This window comes from Equus przewalskii, chromosome 9 (assembly GCF_037783145.1).
Source record: "Equus przewalskii isolate Varuska chromosome 9, EquPr2, whole genome shotgun sequence".
Taxonomy (NCBI): Eukaryota; Metazoa; Chordata; class Mammalia; order Perissodactyla; family Equidae; genus Equus; species Equus przewalskii.
Window position 1 is genome coordinate 69418905 of NC_091839.1, and position 13108 is coordinate 69432012.

Consider the following 13108-nt stretch of genomic DNA (forward strand, 5'->3'; position numbering starts at 1 on the left):
GAGCGTAGGGGAGCAAGAACTAATCCAAATTTGGAGGTCATGGAAGACTAAATGGATGGTTAGCACTCATCTGTTCATGTATTCATTGATTAATTTAACAAATATTTATCAAGAGTCTAATGTGTACCAGGTACTATGATGGCCATTGTGGATGAGCATGAATGTAATTAGGACATAGTCTTTATGTTGAAGGGGTTTCATAGTCTAGTATGAAAAAAACACGTGTAAATAAATAATTACAATATGATGTAATAAGTACTGTAATAAAGGTCTCCAGGGAAGGTTTCACAAAAGAGGGGACTTCTATATGGAATTGTACTTGACCTTGAAGATTAAGGAGGAACTTGCTAGATAATGGGGAAGAAGAAGGGCCCTCCATGCAGAGGCAACAGCTTGTGAAACAGCAGAGGTATGAATGCCCAGTAAGGTAACTACAAGCAATTGAGTATGGCTAGGGGTAAGGTTTTTGTGAAGAGTGGTAGACAGTGACTGAAATGGAGGTGTAATTAGATCACAGTAGGAATTTTATGCCATCTTATAGGATTTAGGTTTATTCTGAAAATTATGGGAAGCCATTGAATGGTTTCCAGTCAGGAAGTGACCTTTGCAGATCTGTATTCTAGAAAGATACCTGTAAAGATCGTGAGGATGGGCTAGAGGAAAAAGCAATTTATCTGATCTTCAAATACTCCGCGAAGTGAGTATAACAGGCATTTTCACTCGCATTTTATATATAAGGATCTAGGACTTGGAGGTGTCAAGTAATTCGGCTAAGGCCCCCTAGGTCATTTCAAAATGTAGGGAAGTCAACACTTGGTCCAGATAGGAATGCAGATGGAAATCTCTATGCAGTTCACCTTTGGCTTCAGTCACCCTATCCTTGAAAATAATCTTTAAAAGCTAGTTCTGGTTGCACTGCTGATTCCCCACTAGTTTTGCACGATTGATTAGATACAATTTGTATAGTATGAATCAGACTCTTTGAAGCATCAAAGTGCTCCACAATATGGTTTTCTATTTCCTAGGCAGAGGCCTGGGTCGCTCATATTTTCTAATGTTATTCTAAATCCTCTAAATCTTACCCTCCAGGCTGCAAGTGAGCCATGGAAATATTCCAGCTATTTTTATTTGGAGCCAACAGTGGGCAATTCATTTTAAGAAACTGACATTTTATCCTCTAATATTGTGAACATTTCAAAATTGTTGACACTGGCTCAAATCTGTTTCTTCTGATATTTGTGGGATATCATAGGTGGCAAATAATTGTGAATTAGCTTGATTTGTTTTCTTCCCTTCTCAGTTTTATAAATAAGTGCAAATGAGCCAATAATGATTTTCTCTTCCCCAAAAACATCTCTGCTTGGTACTTAAAGTTTTCAAAAAGTTTATTAATTACAATAAATATTAAGGATTAAGTTCACAGAAAAAGAAAACAGTAGTTTAATTATTCCTGGGACATCTGGATTTTTATTAAGGGGTGAAGGATGAGTAATAACAACTCTGCACACGTTATTGACTAATTTTTCCTTTATAAGAGTGGTTCTCAAAGTGTGGTCCCAGGGCCAGCAGCATCTGCATCACCTGGCAACTTGTTTGAAAAACAAATACTTAGCCTGAACCTAAGACCTACTGAGTGGAGTTGGGGGAGAAGCAGCAATCCGTTTTTTCAGACGTCTTCCAGTTGATTCTGAATCAGGCTAAAGTTTAAGACACACTGGTATAAAGGAAAAAAGCATATGTTTCAGACTACAAAAGACACAGTTTCAGTTCCAACCTCAGCCATTTGATTTTAGACACATCATCTATTCCTGGTGCCATCACCAGGTTAACTGGTTAATAACTTAGCTCCTTAGCTGGCCTCATGAGTATTATAAATACTACCTGATAAGTCATCCTTGTTCACTTGTTTTTTCACAGTCTCCGCTCTCCGATTTGGATGCACGCCTAAGTTTGAGAACCACTGGCCTATAAGATGCAATATATTGGAAGCAGACCAGCTACATAATTTGAGCAGCCCAGGGCAAAATGAAAGGCAGGGTCCCTTGTTCAAAAATTAAGAATTTCAAGACATTGACAGCACAGCGTTAAATCAAGCAGAGGGCCCAAATGAGCACTGGCCTACAAATGTACAGGTCGAATGCCCAAAGAGAAGCTCCTGCTTGTATTCAACCACTTTTATTTTTTCAGATGAAAATGATACAACGCTAAGAAAGTAGGCCACATTTCCCCCTCAGACACTTACCTCCTGAGTGGTCCATCTCCACAGACAGCCCTGCTCGTTAGCCTCTGTATCTTCGCCCAGTGTTGTCTCCCTTTCCGCTATCCAAATGCATTTTTGTACTTCAAGAACCGACTTAAGGTCCCCTTCCTTCACGAAGTCTTCCCTTACTGCCTTAACTCACTTAACTCTGTCTTTCTAAACTTTTCTAGCACTTGCTTTATGCCATTAATTCAGCTTTTTTAATATTAATGATTGCTGATCATTGTGTTCATCTTGTTTCTTAAGTTAGATTATAAGCATCTTCAGCATCAAGAGGGTGCCATCATCATACAATGCCAAGAGCTCAGGCTTTTAAGCTCAATAAAGCCTTGGTGTAAATACCCTCTCTCATTTACTAGCTGTGATGTAGGTCAATTAACTCACTTTTGAGCCTCAGAATCTTCACTGGAAAAATGGGGTAACAAGATGTACTTCATAGAGTTGTTGTGAAAATTAGATGAGATGATATAAGCAAAGCGCTGGGCATATATAAATGCTCATCAAATATTAGTTCCTTTATCAGATTTATCCTGCCATACATCTGATTTTGCTTGAGCAAACCGAACATTGCTAAACACAAAGTCAGTATTCAATGAGTATATAATCATTGGAAATTGTATGTATTTTATTTTTAAATGTATTACTTCGCATGTACTCAGGAAGTAAACAAATCTTATGTTGAAATTTATAGTGTTATTATCTATGACTCATTTGTAAATTCTTATATTCATATGCTGACTTATGCAAAAAATACACGTTTAATTTGTACAATTGTTTCCATTTTCAAAGTATTTTCACCTTACTTTATCAATGTTATCTTACATGGTGAAAAGAGAGAAATTCTTATTCCCAGTGAGGAGAAGGGGAAGATTGGCACCGACAGATTAAGGGATTGCTCTAAATTACACAGTACCAGAGTAATTTAATATCCACGAAAGTGTCCTAGAAGCTGGGTCTAAACTCAGATATGCTGACTCCTCGTCCAATACTTTTTTCCACTATACTAAACTATCTCCGGCAAACAAGAATACACCTGAAGGGGGCTGGGCTGTGGCCCAGTGGTTAAGTTCCCACGCTCCACTTTTGTAGCCCAGGGTTCATGGGTTCATATCCTGGGCGCAGACCTAGCACTGCTCATCAAGCCATGCCGAGGCAGTGTCCCACACAGAAGAACTAGAACAACCAGAAGAACCTACAACTAGGATATACAATTATGCATTACAGGGCTTTGGGGGAAAAAAAAAAGAGGAAGATAAGCAACAGATGTTAGCTCAGGGTCAATTTTCCTCACCAAAAAAAATAAAATATGTTCTAGGTCATTAAAAGAAAAGAATATACCTGTAAACTACATGCAGGAACAATTATTTTAACGGATTAAAATAGCATAAGTGAGTATTTCTTTTTATGCTGGGCATATAGTGGGCGTTCAATGGTTGTTGAATTAGAAACACCATGTAAGGTGCCTATTACAGTTTCTGGTTCACAGTAGCACTGCTTAGTAAAGAGTGAGTTCTTATTTAATTCCTCTCTTTGATAAGCGTATTTTAAAGGGACCATTTTCTCCTAATGAAAATTTAAGGACAAGGTTGAGTATTTTTAAGACAGTTTCAATTTGGGGCCTAGCACATCATGCTCGAAAGCCGCTCCCCCCCCGCCCATGTGAATTATTATACTCCTTCCTCCTGACCTGCGCAAACCACACTTTGCCTGCCAACCTTATGACTCAAAGGCCCCTGACGACTTTCTGCAGCCTCCCAGCCACAGCCCAGGAACCCAAAGCGGTTTCCACGTGAAACACCTAAACACGGCCCCTAAGCCCAAGGTCCGCTACAGTGAGGGCCTAGATCAAAGGCGAATGAGAAGGCAGAGCCCCCTTCTGCTCCCACCCCCTCCACGTCGGCAGCATCCAATCGCTTTTCTCTGTCTCGCGATACGCGTCTGGGATTGGCCGAGAGCGGGACCGGCGCGGGACCAGCGCGCACGGGCCGAGCGCGGCGACTTGTCCGTCATGTGCGGCCGCCCGGCCTCCCCGCCTCGCTGCGCGCCTGGCGGGGCTGGGGGGCGGGGCCCGGCAGCTGCTGCGCCTGCGTGGTGGGCGTTCTCGGGGAGCAGCTGCCGCCGCCGCCGCTACCGCCGCCGCGTTCGGGTGTAGAATTTGGACTCTCCGCGCCGCGCTAACAATGAAGCAGAGTTCGAACGTGCCGGCTTTCCTCAGTAAGCTGTGGACGCTGGTGGAGGAGGCCCACACCAACGAGTTCATCACCTGGAGCCAGGTACGCCGCGGGCGCGGCGGCCTCCGAAGCCCCTGACTAACCGCCGCCTCCCTCGCGCTCTCCCGCGGGCTTGTCTCCCGCGGCCTGCGGCGCGACGCCGGCTGCGAGGCCCGCGGCGCGGGTCCAGGGCTCGGGGGCGCGGGCAGCCGCGGGGGGCGGCCGGCGCCCGGCTCAGGCCGCGGTGGGGGAGGGGTGGCCGCGCGGGGCCCGCGGCCCGGGAGGCCCCGTAACGGTCCGGCCCGGGCGGCCTTCGGAACCGGCCCGGCGGCGCGGAGCCACGTTCCTGCACACTCATCCTCCAGCTCGCGGGCGCCGAGGGGCCGAGGGCACGGGCGGCCCGGGCCGCCTCTTCCCCTCGGGGCTTCATCCGAGGAAATCTTGACCCCGGCGCCCCGAGGCTGCTCGCGGAGACGGACACGCGCCGCTCTGCCCCCGGGGTCTTTGTGAGGAGAGCGTCGGGGGAGTGGGCGCACGGTCCGAAGCCGCTGATCGATAGGTTTGCAAATCTCCCCTAGGAAATGGGACATTCTTCTTTAGAGATTCCGAGCCATTTGTATAAACGGATTTTTATGATGATTTTCACCCAAGTGCTGAGACAGGTGTTCAGTAACTTAGTGAGGAGCTGAGATGATTCGCTAAACAGTTGCCAGCAGAGTGGGCTATGGATGCCGTGATTATTGGTTTGATCCCAACTCTGCCACTAAACGGAGATGACCTTAGTCAGGCTCCTCCTGTGCCCTGAGTTTCATCGTCCATGAGATGCATGGGTTGCCCAGGTGATCCAGGACCCCTTCTAGTTCCAAACACTAAAATCCTAAGCAGAATGGTTGTTACATAAATGGCGCGTTTGCGTTGGAATACCCTCTTAGGCTGTGGGAATCATTTGGTGAAGGAGAGTGGGTTTCTCTTACCGTAGATGGTGGCCTGTTTGGGCTGTTTTCTTATTTAGAGGTCTGGAGATGAGGAAGGCAAAACTACCTGCACAGTGCCTGGCACCTGTTCAGAGCTGACTGAATGTTATCTCCCCTCGTTCTCCCTTTCTTTTCTGTTCTTTGCCTGTTATGGGAAGTCTCGGTTTTATTATTTCCTTCTGACGGGGAGCACCATATTGAGTACATAAAGTTTTGACGACTGTAACACCGTATTCTGTTTTATCTGTCATTTGCTGATTTTTTTAGTTCCCTTCTAGGACTTAATTTTCTTGAAGGTCAGTATCATCAGCTGGATGGTGTGTATTAAGCATTTGATGAGTTCTGTACAGTCGTACAAAGAAAGGTGAAAATCAGGAAGCCAGCCACCAGGGTACACTTAAAAATAAACAGATGTCTCATGCTTTTCATCAGTCAGAAGGATTATAAGTTGACAAGGATGGATCAGCACACGCCTCTGTTACTCAGCCTTGTGTTCGTGTTAAGAGATTGGATTGAGAGTCTCCTCCCCAGCCCAAGCTGGCTTTATCTTACCTTTTTGCTTGGATGGGCCTTCTTGCCTACAAGTGGTACCTAAATATATTGGTAATTGGTTAATTAAAGGGTATTGTGTCAGTGACAGGTCTAAAAATTCTCGTTAGCCAAAATATTTTAATAACATTCTTATTTTATGGGTAGTATCAAATGTGGAGAGTTTCAAACTAATACGTAAATGCATCATTTTATGATTTCTAAGCCAAATACAGCAACCACTTAAAAATCCTTCTTATTTATCCCATTATTAAGTCTAAGCCTGTGTCTTAACTCATTTTCTAATTATAATGGGACAAATAAAATATAAAATCAGTGAGGGTAGGGACAGTGTCTGTGTCAGGGACCCGGTAGATACTTAATAAATGTTTGATGAATCAGTGAAATCCTTGGACTATGTAATGGAAGTGGTAGGAATGATGAAGATGGAATTATGCCTGAAAATAATCTTAAAGATCATCTAGCTTGGCTTCATTTTCATATGGGTGAGGATTTGAGGCTTCTACAGGTTAGATTACTTACCCATAATTACAAAGCCAGCCATTATTGCAGGTGGGACTCTAACATAGATTTCTGACCTCCCAGATCAATCTTCTGTCCACAGCATTACCCTTAATACAAGTTGGCACGATATTTTGTTTTATGCCAAAATGTTAGACCTCCCAGATCAATCTTCTGTCCACAGCATTACCCTTAATACAAGTTGGCACGATACTTAGTTTTATGCCAAAATGTTAGCCCTCCACAAATTGTCCACAAATCAGTGAACAATTCTGGATTAATGTTGTCTAGGGTTCAGCTTTAGTTGCTTAGGAAAGCTGTCTCATTCTTCCACAGATTTTTCCAAAATTGTTAACAGTGAAAGATAAAACTTTAATTAAACAATGATGTTAGATGGAAAAACCAAAATAAGTTACTCTCATCTTTTAAAAGTTGCTATTTATGATTGTCTCTGGTTTCCTTCAAACTTGTTTTGCTGAACTTCTGTTGAGGTAATTTAGCATTTATACAATCAAGTGAATATTAAGACCTTTTAGAAGCAACAGATGTTTTGGAAACCAGGCAATCTTTTATGCAGTTTTTTTCTTTTTTACTTGTGGAAAATAATTTATTCCTTTAGCTTGAGTGTTAGGCAAGGGGAGAAATCTCTTACCAACTGCATTTGAAAAAGCCTGACTCAATATTCCTGAAGTTTATATAACTTTAATTTTCCTTGAAACTTGTAATATGACAAAAATGAAAAATGAAATATCCCCATTCTCATCTAATTATAGAAATATGATATTTTGAGTAATCAAATTAAGTGTATTACTGATTCAGATAATAGAAATGTCTTTGGATCCAGAGTGTCTTTAAAACGTATTGTTCATATTTTTCACGTAGTCTCCCTTTGGAGGTTTCTTTTTCCTTCCTTTTTTTGTTTTTACATTTCCTGTAACTTCAAAATTTTATATAGATATTTTGGCTTTGGTAGGCATTCTATTGCAAGAATCAAGGTCAAAGACAGCACTGTCGGACAACCTAAAGCTGTTTTAAATGTAACAGAGTGCTAAACAGAGGGCACAGGTTTAACTTGGAAGCAACTGGGGAAACTTGATATTCAGGGACAAGAGGTTGTGGAAGTTGAATGGAAGTTCTTACCGTTCATAGTGAGGAACAGCCTTTACTGTTGCTGAAATTTGATACTCAGCGTATGTTGAAGTGAAGCAGTATAAAAGAAGGAAAGAACTAGAAAGTCATCGTTTTGCCAGTGTTATTACCTTTGTCTGAGTTCTTCAGATTGCTTGAGAAGACCAAGAAGTGATTTCCACTGAAGACCTCATACTCATTTGTTCCATCTTTTTTGCCTTTTGCCATTCTCGACTTCCCTCTCCCTCTTCAATCAGCAGAGACAAATCAGAAAATAGGAGGGAAAGGGGGCAAAAAAAGAATTTGTTCAGTGTTTGCTAGCTGTTTTGGATGAATTTGAGCAGTAGGCCCTTGGACTTGCTAATATTATGGTGTCATTTTGAACTTCTCAGCAATCATTGCATAATTATAGTATTCTCAAGTGGAAACAAGAAAGGCCACAAGCGTGGCAAAATAAGGGGTAAAATCCACCTTAGGTAGGCCTACAGAAAAGTTGGAAGATTCATTGACAAGTATTTTTTATTTATATACATAAGAAAGAATGAGCTAGAGGCTCGGAAGGAGTGGTTGGTGAACATTAAGAAGTTATAGAGTGTTTAAAAAAAGTATTACAGATTTCTATTTTGAAAAATGTTTTAAAACAATAAGGCTGAAGTATTAGATTATTAAGTAAGAATATTTTGGATATTTTTAACCAAGGGTACCAATTTGAGCAGTAACAACTGTTACTACTCTTTGGAAGCTTGCCAACATTTATGGGTAAGGCCTAAAAAGAAGCTACCCATCTCTCCCACCCCACTCAGTAATGGTTTTCTCTCCCTTGTAAAATGTTCGGGGAGAGTTCTGTGTTGTATTACTTGAGCCTCACAGGTTTAAATGGCAGTAAGGTGGAATTTTTGCACTCAGAGGTTATTTACTAGTTTTTAGAGTGGAGACTGATAAGAAGAGACACAGAATGATATGAGTGAATGAGGGTTGTATGTGTGTGTGTCTGTGAGAGAGAGTGCAGATATAAGCAAGAGGCAATCATCTCCTTATTTGATATAATCCAAGAGTTGAAATTCTAAAAATATAATTTGGTCCACTGTGACCAGGGATTCAGTTATTCAGTCACTCACAAATATTTGTGGTGAATCTCTTAGGACCAGACAATGTTCTAGGTACTAAGAATTAATTCACTAGTGAACAAAGTGGCTGCCTTCATAGAGTTTATGTTCTAGTGAAGGATGTTGATAATTAAAAAATAAGCAAATACAAATAATATAATTTTAGTTAGTGATAAGTACCATAAGGAAAATAAAGCAGAGTAAAGAGAGAGTGTATCAGTTAGGATCCAGTTGGGAAACAAAAGTGACATGGTATTTTGAACAGGGAAAGTTTAATAGAATTACTAACTATATTGGGGGAATTGAAGTAAAGAAAACTCTGAAGAATATAGGAATAGCGGTTATAAGAAGCAGCCATCAGTGCTAAGGCTAAGATAGAATGCTTAAGTAAGAGCTATTTTCCCCCAAGTCTGAGATCCTGACCTTGTTGGAGAGAGTGTGACTGTGTTTCACTGAATGGCAAAGAAGTCACTGGTGCCACACTGGTAGAGCTTATTGGAAATCCATCCTTTAGAACTTGCCAGGAAATAGGCCCTCTAAGACAGAGGTTGGCAAACTATGGCCCATGGGCCAGCCATCTGTTTTGTAAATAAAGTTTAATTGGAACATAACCATGCTCAGTCTATTTACATGTTGTCTATAGCTGCTTCCTTGTACAAGGGCAGTGTTATAACCTTATGATCTGCAGGCCAAAAATATTTACTATCCATATCTAGCCCTTTAAGAAGCCCTTGCTCTAGAGTACCCTAGAAAGCTGTTCATGGGGAGATGTCTTGCCAGATATGCTCTGATTTGAAACCTCCAAAGGGAGAGGGAATGCCAGGGGAAGTTGATGGCCTTGGGGTGCTGCTGACCTCCATACACTGCAAGAGCCAGGTACTGGAGAACCTGCCTGCAGTGCAGGAGCCTACCAATGACACGCTGGAACCAGGAAGGAGAACCCCTTCCCTGTTGTAATTTCTCTCTGGTGTCTTCTGTTGACAAAGCTTAACACCATGCCAGCTGGAAAAAGACATTTAAGGGACCCAGCTCCATGTTTGCAGAGCAGACAGTGAAGAATGAATTTGGATCAATAAATTGGTAACGAGCATGTAAAATGACTGGGATTTGTGGGTATTTTAGGTAGAGTGATCAGGAAAGCCTCTCTCAGGAGGTAACTTTTGAGCAGAGACCTGAAGGATTAGAAAGGATGGACCAGACAAAGGGGAATGGCCTGTGTAAAGGCCTTGACCATGGCATGTTTGTGTGATTGGAGAAGGCCCCCATGGTTAGAGTATTTTTAGAGAACATGAGAGTGAGGTCAGAGAAGTAGCCAGGAGCAGCTGGTGTAGGGCCTTAAGGCTGTGGTAAGGACATTGGAAATGAGGGAATGGTTAGAAGACTCTCACAGTTTTCCACTGTGGTTTTGAAAAATAGTATGACTGAGAGTAGGGTGGTAACAGTGGAGATCGTGAGAAGTTGTCGCATTGGATGTCTACTTTGAAGGCAACTGATAAATTGGCTGGTATTGGAGGAGGGACAGAGAACTAGAGAATGGCTCATAGATTTGGCCTGAGCAACAGGGCAAATGATGGTACCATTCATTTGCTGAGATAGAGGAAGATTCAAAGAAATGCAGGTGGGGATTCTGTTAGGCCGTTAACTTTGAGATTACAGATGGCTCACTAGCATTATTTGAAAGTTGTTTTATTTTGCTTACGTTTCATTGACCACAGTTAGTCATATGGCCACACCTAATTTCAAAGGAGGTGGGGAAGTATAGTGCTAGAAAGTCGAACAAGAGTATTTCTGAACAGTCTGAATGACTCGTACACTCCAAGAAGTCCAAATGGAAATGCTGAATAAGAGGTTCGGATATAAGATTTGATGTTCAGGGTGGAGTTTGGAGCTTCTGAGTGGTAAAGCCATGGGACTGAATGAGGTCATCCAGGGAAACAAATGAAGATAGAAGGAACTGAAAGATACAGTATTCCAATGTTCACAGGATGTGAAGACAAGAAAATGCCAGCAAAGGAGATTGAGAAGGAACAGTGAGAAAGGAAAAACAAAGGAGTGAGGTCGTAGAAGTTAATGGAAGAAAATAGTTCAAGAAAGAGAAGATAATCAACTGTGTCAAATGCTGTTATGAATATTCGTGTACACCTCTCCTGGCGTATATAAGCAAAAATTTCTGTAAGGTGTATACGTATGTATGTGGGGTGTGTGTATAATACCCATGTCGTAGAGTGGAATTGCTAGAAAATAAGGTATGGAATGTTCAACCTCAAGATCAAATTGTTTTCCAAAGAGATCATATTAGCTTCTACTCCTATTAGCCATGCATAAGATTTTCCATTAATCCACATCTTCTTGAAAACTTGATATTATTATTATTAATTTTTACCAATCTTGTAGATGTAAAGTGTCACCTCATCGAGGTCTTAATTTATATTTCCTTGATGCCTAATGAATTCAAACACCTTTTCATATATATTGGTCCTTTGTGTTTCCTATTCTATGAAATGTTTGACCATTTTTCTATTAGGTGGTTTATCTTTTATTATTTGTAGGAATTCCTTGTATTTTCTGTATATTCATTTTATGGATTTGTGGTTGCTTATTTCTTCTCCCAGTTTGTGGCTTATCTTTTTGCTTTCTTCTGATGAGTAGAAGTTCTTAATTTTAGTATAATTTTGACGTATCAGTCTTTTTTTGTAGGTTATGCTTTTTGTTTCTTTAGGATATTTTCCCTCACCTACCCTGGGGAGAGAAGAATACTTTGCTTTCTCTCTTCTTTTCTTCTGAAAGTTTTAAGGGTTTGCGTTTCATATGTTAAGTCTTTAATTCACCTGGAATTAATTTTTGTGTGTAGTATGAGGGATCCAATTTCATTGTTTTCCATATAAATATTTAGTTGTCCTAGTCCCTTATTGAATAGTTTTTTCTTTCCCCAGTGTTATGTTTTGCTACCTCTGTCTTAGAGCAAAATTATGTATAGATATTGTGGTTTTGTTTCTAGGTCCTCTGTTCTCTTCCATTGGACAATTTATCCTTTTGCCCATATCTTGTGTCTTAATTACTGTAGCTTTATAAAAAGTCTTGCTTTTGGGAGGGCAACCTAGTCCTCCATGTATGTTTTAAAATCAAGTTCCATTAAAAGAAAACCTATTGGGATTTTTATTGGAATTGCATTGAAACTATAAATCAGATTAGAGAAATGGATATCTTTACAATATTGAGTATTTCCATGAACAAGGCATATTTCTAAATTCATTTTGTTGTTTAATAAAGTTTTACAATTTTTTGCAATTCGGTCTAGCACATCTTTGTTAGATTTCTTCCTAGGTATCTTATAGATGTTGTAAGTAGGGCCCTTTAGTTAAAAATACATTCCTAGCTGTTGCTGGTGATTAGAAATACAAGTAACATTTGTATATTGATAATAAACCAGTGAGCTAATCATTTTACTGATTTCGGTTTTCTAAATGTACATCCACAGCATCTGTGAATGACGGTTTTGTTCTTCCTTTCAGAACCTTATACCTTCTTTCGTTTTTTTTTTTTTTTGCAGTGGCTGAGACCTCAGGGTGTCAAATAAAAGTAGTGATCATGGGATTCCTTTTGCTTGTTTTTAAAGTAGATGGTTTTTAATATTTCCCCTTTAAGTTACTAGTTGTTAAAATTGAGAGTTTTATGTTTTTTTTGTTCTTGATGTCATGCTTAATTGGATAATTTACAGGTGTGAGGGGCATGCCAGGATGGAGGATATAGGAAAAAGTTGACTTTGAAAGAGTGGGAAGATGAGTTCGAAATAGACAATAAGTTGAGAACATAGTGAGTTAAAGAACATTGTGTAAAAATATTAGCAATTGAAAATTCAGGTGTGAAATTTAAGATGGGCAGAGGCAGAGGTAGATGTGATAATCGTCATATATAATAAAGTCAATGATTAGATATACTGGTGTGAATGAGATTGCCTAAGAGTGTAAAAGGTGTCATGATAAAGGATAGAAACCTAAAAAACACTCTACCTCTTGATGGGTAGAAGACAATTGAAAGGAAAGGAAATATGAGAGATGAGAGCGCCAGTAGTGTATAGTTTCAAAGCCAAAAGAGTAGACCATTTAAGGAGGGGGTTGTCAGTAGTGCCAAATGACGTGCCACAGAGAGATGTAAGATGATCAGGACTGAAAAGAAGGCATTGAATTTGGCATTTGACATTGTAGGAAAAACAGCTACAGTAGAGGGAGGGAAGCTGAAACCAGTTTTTAGTGAGAGTCAGTAGATGGTCCTGGATTGGCAAGTGGGGCTTCGAAGTATTTGTTTAAATTTTGCAGTGAAGAAAAAGAGAAATGGAGTGGATATATTCAGAGGAAAGTAAGGTGGAGGGAAAGTCCCTTT

At 40.6% G+C, this 13108-nt stretch overlaps 1 protein-coding gene and 1 long non-coding RNA gene across 4 annotated transcripts in view; one reads left to right on the forward strand and one right to left on the reverse strand.

Annotated features, from left to right (window-relative positions):
* LOC103556557 (uncharacterized) overlaps positions 1 to 4153 on the reverse strand; it is a 64586-nt gene extending 60433 nt beyond the window's left edge. The window contains exon 1 of one of the 2 annotated variants that reach the window (XR_011522068.1): positions 2243 to 4153. This is a non-coding gene — a long non-coding RNA (uncharacterized lncRNA). The remainder of the gene's footprint in view (positions 1 to 2242) is intronic. The other variant, XR_011522069.1, reaches the window with a different exon arrangement.
* Positions 4154 to 4202: 49 nt separating this feature from the next.
* The window catches only part of HSF2 (heat shock transcription factor 2), a 33080-nt gene continuing 24174 nt past the window's right edge, over positions 4203 to 13108 (forward strand). The window contains exon 1 of one of the 2 annotated variants that reach the window (XM_070556913.1): positions 4203 to 4533. In XM_070556913.1, the coding sequence (XP_070413014.1) occupies positions 4441 to 4533 (93 nt within the window). In that variant the 5' untranslated portion in view covers positions 4203 to 4440. The remainder of the gene's footprint in view (positions 4534 to 13108) is intronic. The other variant, XM_070556912.1, reaches the window with a different exon arrangement.